General features: G+C 35.7%; 2 protein-coding genes across 2 annotated transcripts in view; both read left to right on the top strand.

Moving 5' to 3' along the window:
• Window positions 1-1,335, top strand: part of LOC125677184 (probable cytochrome P450 49a1) — a 73,749-nt gene extending 72,414 nt beyond the window's left edge. The window contains exon 12 of the mRNA XM_056160014.1: window positions 1,194-1,335. The gene's annotated coding sequence lies outside the window, so the exon portion shown is untranslated. The remainder of the gene's footprint in view (window positions 1-1,193) is intronic.
• Window positions 1,336-2,498: 1,163 nt separating this feature from the next.
• On the top strand, window positions 2,499-11,396 carry LOC125677187 (small acidic protein-like). Its single transcript, XM_048915182.2, has 4 exons — window positions 2,499-2,908; window positions 3,779-3,865; window positions 6,051-6,108; window positions 10,753-11,396. Exons 1-4 carry the CDS (start codon window positions 2,819-2,821, stop codon window positions 11,085-11,087), a joined length of 570 nt encoding a protein of 189 aa, XP_048771139.2. The 5' UTR covers window positions 2,499-2,818; the 3' UTR covers window positions 11,088-11,396.
• The last annotated feature ends 454 nt before the right edge of the window (window positions 11,397-11,850 follow it).

Raw genomic sequence — 11,850 nt, 5'->3', positions numbered from 1 at the left:
AATGACCTATACCAGATTGTGTCTCAGAGGGATCTACAGCAAGATTATTTGCAGATGACTGTGCCCTCTACAGGAATATCAGAAAGGACGAGAACGCCATCAAGCTTCAAGAAGACCTAGAAGCTAGAGCTAGATACATTAGTGGGAGGGCATTTGGTTGATGAAGTTCCACCCCAAGAAATGTCAAGTACTGCATGTCACCAACAAAAGGAAGTGTGTAGAATACCCCTACAACATCCATGGACACACCCTTGAAGTGGTTGATTCTGCCAAGTACATTAGATTAATATCCACAAGAGTTCGAAATGGACTCAGCACATCAACCAGATCACCAAGAAAGCAAACTCAACATCAACCTCTCTGCGGCGTAGCATCCATCAGTGCCCACGTGAGACCAAAGCCCTATGCTATAAGACATTAGTCCGTCCCTTGATGGAATATGCAGGTGTTATCTGGGACCCGCATGCGGCAGAAATATCAACAAGATCGAGATAGTACAGAGGAGAGCTGCTAGAATGGTAATTAATGATTTTAGGACAACCAACAGTGTCTCAAATATGATCCAGCAACTCAACTGGCCCTTACTACAGGAGCACAGAGCCCAGGCCGGGAGTATTGTGATGTATCGGATTGTGTATCAGTTTATTGACATTCCATCTACACTCCTGATACCAACCATTTCTACAATAGGGAACAAGATAACCTTCCTTGTGCCGTATGCCAGGACTGCAGTGTACCAGAAATCGGGGGGTTTTCCCCAGACGGGATTAGGATTTGGAACTCATTACCATCTGAGGCTGTCAATTCAACATCTTTAGACAGCTTCAAGTGCCAGATCCAGTCCATCAGTATCCGACCATAGATAACCTGGATATTAAACTTTTAAATGCACCTGTAAATATTTATATTAATCACATAAGACGTCCTTGCACTACACGGTACGAAAATACACTTTTAGTGGTAAAGTACCATACAGAAAGAAGAATAGAAAGACAGACAGACAGATAAAAGTAGATTGACAGAGACCTAGAATTAAATGCTTTGGTATTTGTCGTGTAGCACCGATACTTGTACATTATTCACATATATTTTTTGATTAATTCATATAGACATATTACTTGCTTTTTAAAGTTTGCTTCGAATTAATCTCCAGCTTCACCGATTCAAAAAAGTTGTATTGTACTATATTCCAGGTATCAATAATACGCCAGTTTCGAGACAAGAAATCTTCTGGGTAGGGTGAAGTTCTGTAGCGACCTTGGCTTTCGACTTATTGGCTCCAAAATCAATCGAGTTCTTCACCTGTTGATAACAATTAAAGGTACAGCGAAGTATGAAATAAATGGAGCAAAAAATGCGTGAGTGTCTACAAGCTCAGCGTTACACACACACTTACCCACACACGAGCGTACGTTATAGCACTCTCGAAATGGGATGTTAAGATCTAAAAAATAATAATACGGCATCAATTAAGCAAAACATAATCTAAAACGATTTTAAGTAATCTTTATAAAGTCCTATTATTACATGTACTATCAAAAATTAATCATGTTTATTGTTTTTGAATTTCCATTTCTAAATTTTGAAGGAATTGTTTATCTCCATAACGAACAGTGGTCAATCTCATAACTCCTATAAGCAATACAAAATAGATAGTTGGGCATACACGGACCCATGGATACACCAGAGGTGGGATCAGTTGCCTAGAAAGAGTAAGCATCCCCTGTCAACCGGTCACATCTGCCGCACGTGAGCCATATGTCTTGATAAGGTAAACAGAGTAATCCGTAGTTAAAACGAGTGTGTCAAGAACGTCCTAATAATCGGTATGTTCAAAACACATCAGACAGCATTTGACCCAATGATAGGTTGTATTGGCAAACTAGAGCATTATAATGACCACAGAATTTGCGAAATGCTGATTAAACGCCTGTAACACCAACTTGTTTGTCAGTAGCCTGCGTCTATTAAAAAAATTATCATACGTAGAACAAGTTCTGGCGTATCGAATCAGTTGAGAAATATAAACACCATTTAGTGACCGTTTTATTTTCATATAAGCATTGCAAACTTAATAGTGATAGAGAATTAGTTTACAAGTCAAATCAATCAAAATTTTCAGACGGACTGTTTCGAGAATCGATGAAGTATCCAGCTGAGCAGAATCTTACCCGATAATGGTATGAATTAAGACGTTTGAATATTTTTGGCAAACTTCAATGCAATGGCACAATCTAATTAAAATTAGACCTTTCATCTCGCTCTTCGTTTCTGTTTGTCGAGCGACAAACAGAAACGAAGAGCGAGATGAAAGGTCTAATTTTAATTAGATTGTGCAATGGCATAGACACAACTCAGTGATTTGCCCAACATGTATAATGTTTGGTTTTCACATCGTTAGAAGCGTCCCGTGGGGATCCGGGTTAGAATAGGTCCTCAGTCCCCCTAGCTTGTCGTAAGAGGCGACTAAATGGGGTGGTCCTTCGGGTGAGACAGCATGCAAAACCAATCCCCAGTGTCACGATAAAGATTCATGCTCAAAGGCTGTAAACGCCGAGCATAGGCCTGAATTTTGCAGCCCTTCACCGGGAAATGGTGTGACGTCTCCAATCTCCACATCAGTGAAAAAATCTTGAGAGGGACGTTAGACAATACAATCAATCTATCTATTGTTAGTTGCACTTTCTGGTAGAGATTGCCACAGTGGTCTTCCATAAAAGCGTCTTAGTGAACGAGATTTTCTTTCTCCAGTGGAGAAAGCATTCATAATTTTATTCTTCAAAATTTTAAGACAGCAGAGTAATATTTTAAAACAACGATGAGCTCCAAAACGGAGGATAACATATTACCAAAGGAGAAAGAACCCACACAAACGCGTGAAAAGGAAGAGAAAGCAGATCCCAAAAATGTAAGGCGCCATTGCGAATTTTCTCAGTCTGTAAAATTTAAAAAATCACGTATATAGGCCTATTCATCACACCATAAAGTTAATTCGCAGTGATTTGTTAAATGTTGAGATTACGGATAAGTTCTGTTTAATGTTGATTGGCATGATGTTTTGGATTAGCTACTCGGCTGTATCTTATTTGGTGAAAAGAGATAAAATTTATATTGTAAATAATCATTTGTATAGACCATGCAGACCAGAGCTGCAGAACTAATCATTGTTTAAGAAAAAACCAAAATTTTTCTGTGCATGATACTGGTGATTTTATCACCGTGTGTTTGTTGCGGATTTTTTAATATCCCACACATACAGGGAATGTATGTAGGCCTATTTTCCCACTCTGATGTTGACAAGATTCGGTTTTGATGTGATATTTAACTGATCCCTAATCTGATCAGCATTATGGAAACGCTTTAAATATATATTAAAACAATATATAACAGTGTAAATTGAAAAAATCCAAATAACATCGAAAAGAAGATTCTGATTAGGCGACTACCTTGCTTGTGTTAGCCATAGCTCCCTTCAAACTTCTGCCTGTTTATGCATAGAGGGTGATGGTACGATGATACGATGGAATGGTAGCAATGGTAAAATGGTAGCATCATGTCATTGTACCATCGCCCTCATGTCATCATACCATCACTGTGATGGAGCACATCGCAGCAGTAGGATTTCGTATGATAATCGGATCTATACAGGAACTGTCTTTTTTTTAGTCCCAGATTTCTTTTTAGTCAGAGTGCTGCTACACTGCTGCTATGTGATGCTACACATTGCTGCCAGATTGTACCAGGTTTTTTAATCAAATATTTTTGAAAATTTTTGCAGGTACATTCAGCTAATGATTGGGAAAGTGTAGATCTTGGAGATGACGAGAGGAAGAAGAAATTTTTACGCTTGATGGGTGCAGGAAAAGTAAGAATAGTACATTAGTAGACCAAATAGTGGGATTGTTGTAAATGTACTGCTGACTCAGGGTTTTGGTCATGTGGTGAGGCCAAAATAAAAATATTGTTTGTTTCCCCTCGCCCGACCGAGTCTGAAAATTCACACCGACCCATAAGTTTTTATTACGCCATTCTGGTGAAGTTTTTTTGTTAATTTTAAGAAAAATTCAAGGTCGTTTCTGGTGCAGATCAGTATTTTATAATGACAAAAATTTTCTATATCTTCTTTGGTTTCAATCCAAAATTAAAAAATAATAATACGAATACAGGAGGTGTTCTGGTCCGAAATCTAGAAATTTCGCCCCCTCCAGCTGGAGGCGACATTTTCTGGTTGATTTCAAATACTTACAAGCCGAATTCAATTTTAAGCTCATAACTAATCAATAAAACGATTCTTCTTGTACTTACTAATATCGATTTTATGGGTTCTTTCATCACATAAACAGTCTCTTGAAAACATTTTATCAAACTGTCGAGCTTTGTTTTGAGTCACGAGACTCGTTTGCTCAAATGGCAGTGAAAATTCGGTTGACTACAATTGTTGGCTTCTGTTTAATATCGAATTTTGGATTGATATTTTCTTTTAATCGATATTAATAAGTACAAGAATCATGATTGTTTTATTGATTAGTTACAAGTGAGTTTAACATTGAATTCGGCTCGCAATTCGGACTAGTGATCTGCAAGATCGAGATGGAGAAATGTTGTCTATACGAGGAGCGCGGAAACAAGAGAATTCGGGGCAATCCAGTGTGCAAGTTGTGTTCTTCAGCAGGGGAAAGTGTTGATATTTCGGACGGATGCGATATTTTTGACAGTCAATCAGAAGCATTCTCAATTTAACTTATTTCTGAACTAATGCTATACTTACAAACTGGAAAACACCTAATTATATGCACATGTGTAACTCAGCTCTGATTGGTTGATGTCAGCATCCATTTTGTTTGATCGGCAAAATCAAGTCTCGTTGAAACGTTTTCTGGTAAACTAGATCTACCGATATCATTTAAAAATATAATCAAAATCACTATCATATATAAATTAAGATAATGTGCAAAAAACAAAAGCATAAAATGTCAGTGAACCATAAATAAAAGACAGCAACCGAGTTTACCAATTTTATAACACCATGTGTCCAAAACTAACACCATTGTCCATAGTTGCAACATTCTCCCTAACTTTATTTAAGTGTTAGTATGTGGTATAAATAGCAGAGAAAATTCTGATGAAACCCAATGTTCGTCGAATCAACCAATATGTATACATGTAGTCCAATGCCTAAGTTTAGTGGTTAGATAATGAGCATTTCCAAAATACATGAAGTACTGTCCGAAATATCGACACCTTCCCTAATTGCAAAACGTGGCAATCAAAGCAGAATTTACGCGAGAACTGACTATACGAGTTTGATGAGGAAACATGGATGATGTGCTTCACGACGTTTGGTATCGGGCATTGTTAATGGTTATGGGAATTTCATAATAAATAAAATTCTGCTAGCTAAAAAAAAAAAAACTTTTTACCTACCTACCGACCTTCCTCTGAAATTTAGGGTCGGGAGAGGGGAAACAAACATATTTTTAAATGTGGCCTGACATTCGTGATGTCGGACCAGATGATCTGGCACTTGAATGTCGTGCTCTCTTTCCTGTGGTCCAATAGTGTAGATAGAGTTGAAATTTTTTTTTAATCACCTGGGTTCCTTGAATCTGAGGAGGAGGGGTGGGGGTTGATATCATAAAGTAGTTTAATAGGGATGTTTAACATTGAGATCATTTGGTCTTGCAGTGACTCGATAAGATGAGCATTCAGTTTTAGATCACCCTGATCTGTGTGTAAGGATTGTAGGAATGTTTGATAATTAAAGCAGACCAGTCAGCATATCATTTCAGCATAGCCCTTCCTGGTGTTATTGTGTGTGAATGGTACATGGACCTGCACTATAGTTTCATCATTTTTCATTGTATATTTATTTTCATCATGTTCACTGTAATATAACATAGGTGTGTCAGACTACAAATTCAAGTAATCTTGTTTAACGTTCCTCTCGGGAATTTAATTCAAGTAATCAACAAAGTACATTTTGATACAGCATCGGCAATCATTTATATACACGTATTAACATTCCAATAGCATACACTGTTTACTTGCAGAAAGACCATCATGGCAAAATAATCATTGGAGACCACGAAGCTGTACATGCCAGAACAAGTAAGAACAAGACTGTTTTAGCTTTTAATCTTCGTTGATGACATAGATCAGATATCAGATATGTTGCAATTCAATCTCTGCAAATGTGAAATGCTATTTTTAGCATTCGATGTTAGCTGTTAGCAGTTAGTAAGGGGATTATTATGGGCCGCCTAGAGGCAGGCAGTTATTTGATATACATTTGAAGATTTACATTGTGTTTCTGCAGGATGAAAATGTTTTCTGTGGGATTTGTTAATAAGTCATTTTTGATGTGAAAGGAATTTCTGTTTCATCTGAATAACGTTCATTGACAAATTAAATATCAGTAGTGAGGCCAAATAAAAAGATGTGTGTGGTTCCAGTTACCCGACTGTCCCTAGTTTTTACCCCTGATTTTAAACTATTTTTTTTTACTATTTCCAAAATCAGTTACTGTATTTTGCCGAATATAATGCACTTTTTTTTTTCAAGATTTTCTTTTATGAAAAGGGGTGCATAATATCCTAGGCACCTGATGCTTACTCCTCCAAGGCACTTGACCCCACCTCTGGTATAACCAGGGGACCCCCAACTCACTATTTTGTATTGCTTATAGGAGTTATGAGATTGATCACTGTTCGTTATCTTCACCTTTCATATACCACACTGCACTATACATATAGGATTTTGACCCGTTTCCCTTTAGGTGAAGCTTGACTGTAAGTTTATTCATAGCCAATATATAGATACCCCTAAAATGCTAAGTTGTAAACACTTCCTTCAGGCCATCTAACATTAGACAGAAAGTGACTTAGAACTAAAGAGTGCTTACATAAACAATAGTGCAAATGTCAGGTTGTTTGAATATACTGAGCGATCACCCTCCTTATTTTTGAAAAAGTTGGATAGATTTTAAAAACTTGGAAGAGCTTGAAAACAGTACTCTGGTTGAAATATCATTTTCTACTTTCATGTTCAAAAACATGATTTTGGTAAATGCACTGATATTTTTTCTGTATTTCATTTTTTATTTGAAATATATATGTAAGAATTGTCAAAACTAGGGTTGATCCCTACCAATTTTGATAGGTATATATTACACCATATATAAATGGAACATGCAAAGAAGTGAAAGTAAAAGAAAATTGTGTTTTCATCTAAAATCTATCGTTAAAAAGAATAAATTAAAATGCAGTATTACCGGTGTACCAGTATTTTTTCTGGTACCAGTATGTACCGCGGTACATGAGGCGAAATACCGGAATATTCAAGTCTAATAACTCTTAACAAAAATATAAAATTGAAACAGCAAAATATATTTTTTTTAAATAATTAAAAAAATTTGTGTACGTTGTGATTCACTTTATTTACATCGTTCCTTCGTTGTGATGTAATAAATAACTGTTCACAATCGGTAAAACATATGAAGTATAAACAAGAGGCCCATGGGCCACATCGCTCACCTTAGTCACCTTGGCCCATATCTGAAGACTTTCCATATATATTTGCATGTAAAACCTTAGTCCCTATTATGGCCCAAACTACCCTTTGCAAACTTGAATCTACACTATGTCAGAAAGCTTTCATGTAAATGTCAACTTTGGCCCAATGGTTCTTGAGAAGAAGATTTTTAAAGCTTTTTCCTATATATTTGTATGTAAAACTTTGATCCCCTATTGTGGCCCCATCCAACCCCCGGGGCCCATGATTTGAACAAACTTGAATCTGCATTATGTCAGGAAGCTTTCATGTGAATCTCAGCTTTTCTGGCTTAGTGGTTCTTGAGAAGAAGATTTTTAAAGTTTTTCCCTCTATATTTGTATGTAAAACTTTGATCCCCCCTTGTGGCCCCATCCTACCACCGGGGGCCATGATTTGAACAAACTTAAATCTGTAATATGTCAGGAAGCTTTCAGGTAAATTTCAGTTCTTCTGGCCCAGTGGTTCTTGAGAAGAAGATTTTTAAATGACCCCACCCTATTTTTGCATTTTTGTGATTATCTCCCCTTTGAAAGGGACATGGCCCTTCATTTGAACAAACTTGAAAGCCCTTCACCCAAGGATGCTTTTGGCCATGTTTGGTTGAAATTGGCCCAGTGGTTCATGAGAAGAAGATGAAAATGTGAAAAGTTTACAGACAGACGGACAGACAGACAGATGGACGCCGGATAAAATGTGATCAGAAAAGCTCACTTGAACCTTCGGTTCAGGTGAGCTAAAAAAAAAAATGATGAAAACAGATCAAATTGAAAATCAAAAAAATAATAATAATAGAAAACATTTCATTTCATCAAGAAAATATTTATTGTAAGGTACATATAGATTATTAGAATTGGTTTTATGTTGTTTGGTGTATGCAAGTCGAGTACCATTTCCGTCTACTAGGCAAAAACTGAGTAAAAAAATACAATTGCAGATGCAGACCTATGCATCCGAAACCACTGTTCTTTACACAAGTACAAATTCCTGCCGATTCTGACTGCAGGTACACATCCTGATAACGGGTTTGAGGTGCAAGAATGTAGGAATTGTGGTCAAAGAACAAGAACACGTAAGAAAAAGAACAATGTTCTCGTCATTCGCGACTCAAAGAACAACAGGAACAGTGGTCTTGAATGTACTTCTAGACTTTGAGATTGTATCAAATAGATTGCACTGGTTTTTCCTCTATTTGTTATTTTGATGGTCGTTCCAGTCAGTAGTCTAGTCACAGTTGATTCTAGTCAAGACTGTTTGATTGAATAATGTTTAGCATCCCTCTCGAGAATATTTCACTCATATGGAGACGTCAACACTGCTGGTGAAGCGCTGCAAAATTTAGGCCTATGCTTGGTGCTTATGGTCATTGAGCAGGGAGGGATCTTTATCGTGCCACACCTGCTGTGACATGGGACCTCGGTTTTTGCGGTCTTATCTGAATGACCGCCCTATTTAGTCACCCCAGGGCCCTTACGACAAGCAAGGGGGTATTTAGGACCTGTTCTAACCAGGATCTCCACGGGACGATTCTAGTCATGATACAGACACTTCTATATAGTATATATACTATATGCTTACTTTTATATTCAAAATAAACTTTTGTTCTGTAACTGGTTTCAAAATATATTGAAATAAAATATTTTCCTTATTATTTATAATTGAATAAATTAAATGCATTTAACAATCAATAAACTAATAATTGCTCATTATATACAAGGAATCACAACTAAAATCCACTAAAAAATTGAATCATAATACTTAAAGATTAAATCTGCGGTATACTGCTGTACCTTTCTGTTCTGCGGTACCCAACGCTATGTTGAATTAATAAAATGTTACGATAATTTTGTATACAATATCCACAACACTGCATCTGATAAACCCACATCACAACATGGCACAACAGAATGGGAACTAGGTCAATGTAGATTCAAAGTCTTCATCTAAAGTTTGCTGTGCTTTATCACGATTATTATTTGAATTACAAGACAGAAATGAGTACTGAGTTAATTTACCTAGCCAATCAAATAATAATGAAAGTCAGAAGTATATGTTATTAACAAATTTTTCGAGATTTTTTTGAACTTTTGTAAACAACTATTCGGAGTGATTGGAGTGTTTTTACCCTGATAACAGTGTGTATCGGGATCAGACTTTTGTGACCCATTTGACGCTCGCGTCAATGTTTTCATATTGTACTTGTTATGCTTGTAGGTAATTTTTATGGTAGAAGTATTTTACTAGAAAATCAAATACATATTGTCCCAAAAAATTATTTTTATACTTTACTTTATTTTTAAATAATTTATGATAATACATGCAGATTGTTGACCAAGATCGAGTCAGCTTCAAGACTCTAGTGCTAAATTTAGCGTACTTACTCTATATTAAATTTGTGTATGCCTTTGTGATTAGTGTCTTGTATATGTTGTCGTAAATGTGAGTTTTATTTGTGATAGTGTCTTGTATGTTGTCATAAATGTGAGTTTTATTTGTGATTAGTGTTTTGTATATGTTGTTGTAAATGTGAGTTTTTATTTGTGATAGTGTCTTGTATGTTGTTGTAAATGTGAGTTTTATTTGTGATAGTGTCTTGTATGTTGTCGTAAATGTGAGTTTTATTTGTGATTAGTGTCTTGTATATGATGTCGTAAATGTGAGTTTTATTTGTGATTAGTGTCTTGTATATGATGTCGTAAATGTGAGTTTTATTTGTGATAGTGTCTTGTATACAATGGTAAATGTGAGTTTTATTTCTGTAGGCAGAAACTAGCTCTGGAGAGCTAGTGTTTCTGTTTTTAAGCCCGACTTTAAATAATTATTATCTTATATTAGTAATATCTAGGTGTGGTGATGTCGTGTCTTTCATATCTGAGTGTGGTGACTATAATTTCTGAGTGTGGTGTCTTTGATATTTGAGTGTATGTTGTCTTTAATATCTGAATGTGGTGTCTTCGATATATCTGAATGTGGTGTCTTTAATTTCTGAGTGGTGTAATATCTGAGTGTAGTGTCTTTAATTTCTGAGTGTGGTGTCTTTAATTTCTGAGTGTGGTGTCTTTATTATTTGCAGATGTTGTCTCTGGAACACAGACTGCCTTGTTTACCTCTATGAACAGTACTGTTCTATTTGTAGATTGCTATGAATGTGGTATTCATGGGTGATCTTTGATAGTAAATTGAATTTTTTTTTTTATTTTCCAGGAGGTGAGACTGAGCATGTGGATGATGTTTTAGAGGAACAGTTTAAACAAGGTCTGGAACACAAGATGGCTGGTGGGTTCAAAGGTCATTTAGGGCTTGGATTTCACAAGGATGAAAAAAATGAGGGTGAGCAAATTAAAGAGGAGAGTGCAGCTGATAAAAAGGAGGATAAAGCTGAGCAGGACAGTTTACCGGAAAAAACGAGGAAAGAGTCCGAGGGCAGTGATAATTCCAAGGAGGTGGCACAGAAGCATAAACAAGATACTGATGAAGAAGAAGAAGATGAAAGTGTAAAAAAGAAAATGAAAATGAATTTTGTGAAGGCTAGTTCATGAATTCCAAAAAAAAAAAAAATAAAAATAAAAAGAAAGAAAGGAAAAGACATGTGAATGAAATTAAGTACTTTGTTACCTCATTCATGTTAAAGAATTCATCTTTGTTAAGAATAAATGAAGTGAATTAATTGTTAGTTGAATGAAAGAATTTGAAATATGTTTCAGTAATATGATTATTACTGTATGTGTCAAGAGTTTTTTTTTGTTTTAACCCAAAACCATGATTCATGAATATTCATCATATGAAGATTCTCTCACCTTTGCATTGAATATTTTCAATATCTTGTGGCAATAAAGCTCAGCATCTGATGTGTTTGTTGTCAATACTCAATAGAATAAGATAATTTGGATGCAAAACACCAAATTGGCTGCTAGAATTTAAAGCATTAAACAATTTCTAAGGAAACACTCAAGAAGTGTAATATGACATTTTTCTTTATAAATGGAAAAAGAAAATAACATTGTTAAATACTTTCTATAAAAAACTTATCATTTCTGTAAGAACACGTGTGGTTTTCAAATATTATAAATGCATGAAATATTCAAACATACAAGTACTCAAATGCAGTGTGGAAGTTTTAAGTGCATTATAATAAACACAATATATGATAAAAATACTAAAATGACAAGTACATGTATGTAAACGCAGGTATTTCTAAGATTTTCAAGTGACTGGTGAATACATGTGCTTGTATGACATATGCACATTGCATGAAAGCAGGAGAAAGTATTACTGAATGGTTTTTTTCCCCCAAAAATCTTT

This window comes from Ostrea edulis, chromosome 3 (genome assembly GCF_947568905.1).
Source record: "Ostrea edulis chromosome 3, xbOstEdul1.1, whole genome shotgun sequence".
Classification (NCBI taxonomy): domain Eukaryota; kingdom Metazoa; phylum Mollusca; class Bivalvia; order Ostreida; family Ostreidae; genus Ostrea; species Ostrea edulis.
This window is presented reverse-complemented; position numbering and strand designations above follow the sequence as displayed.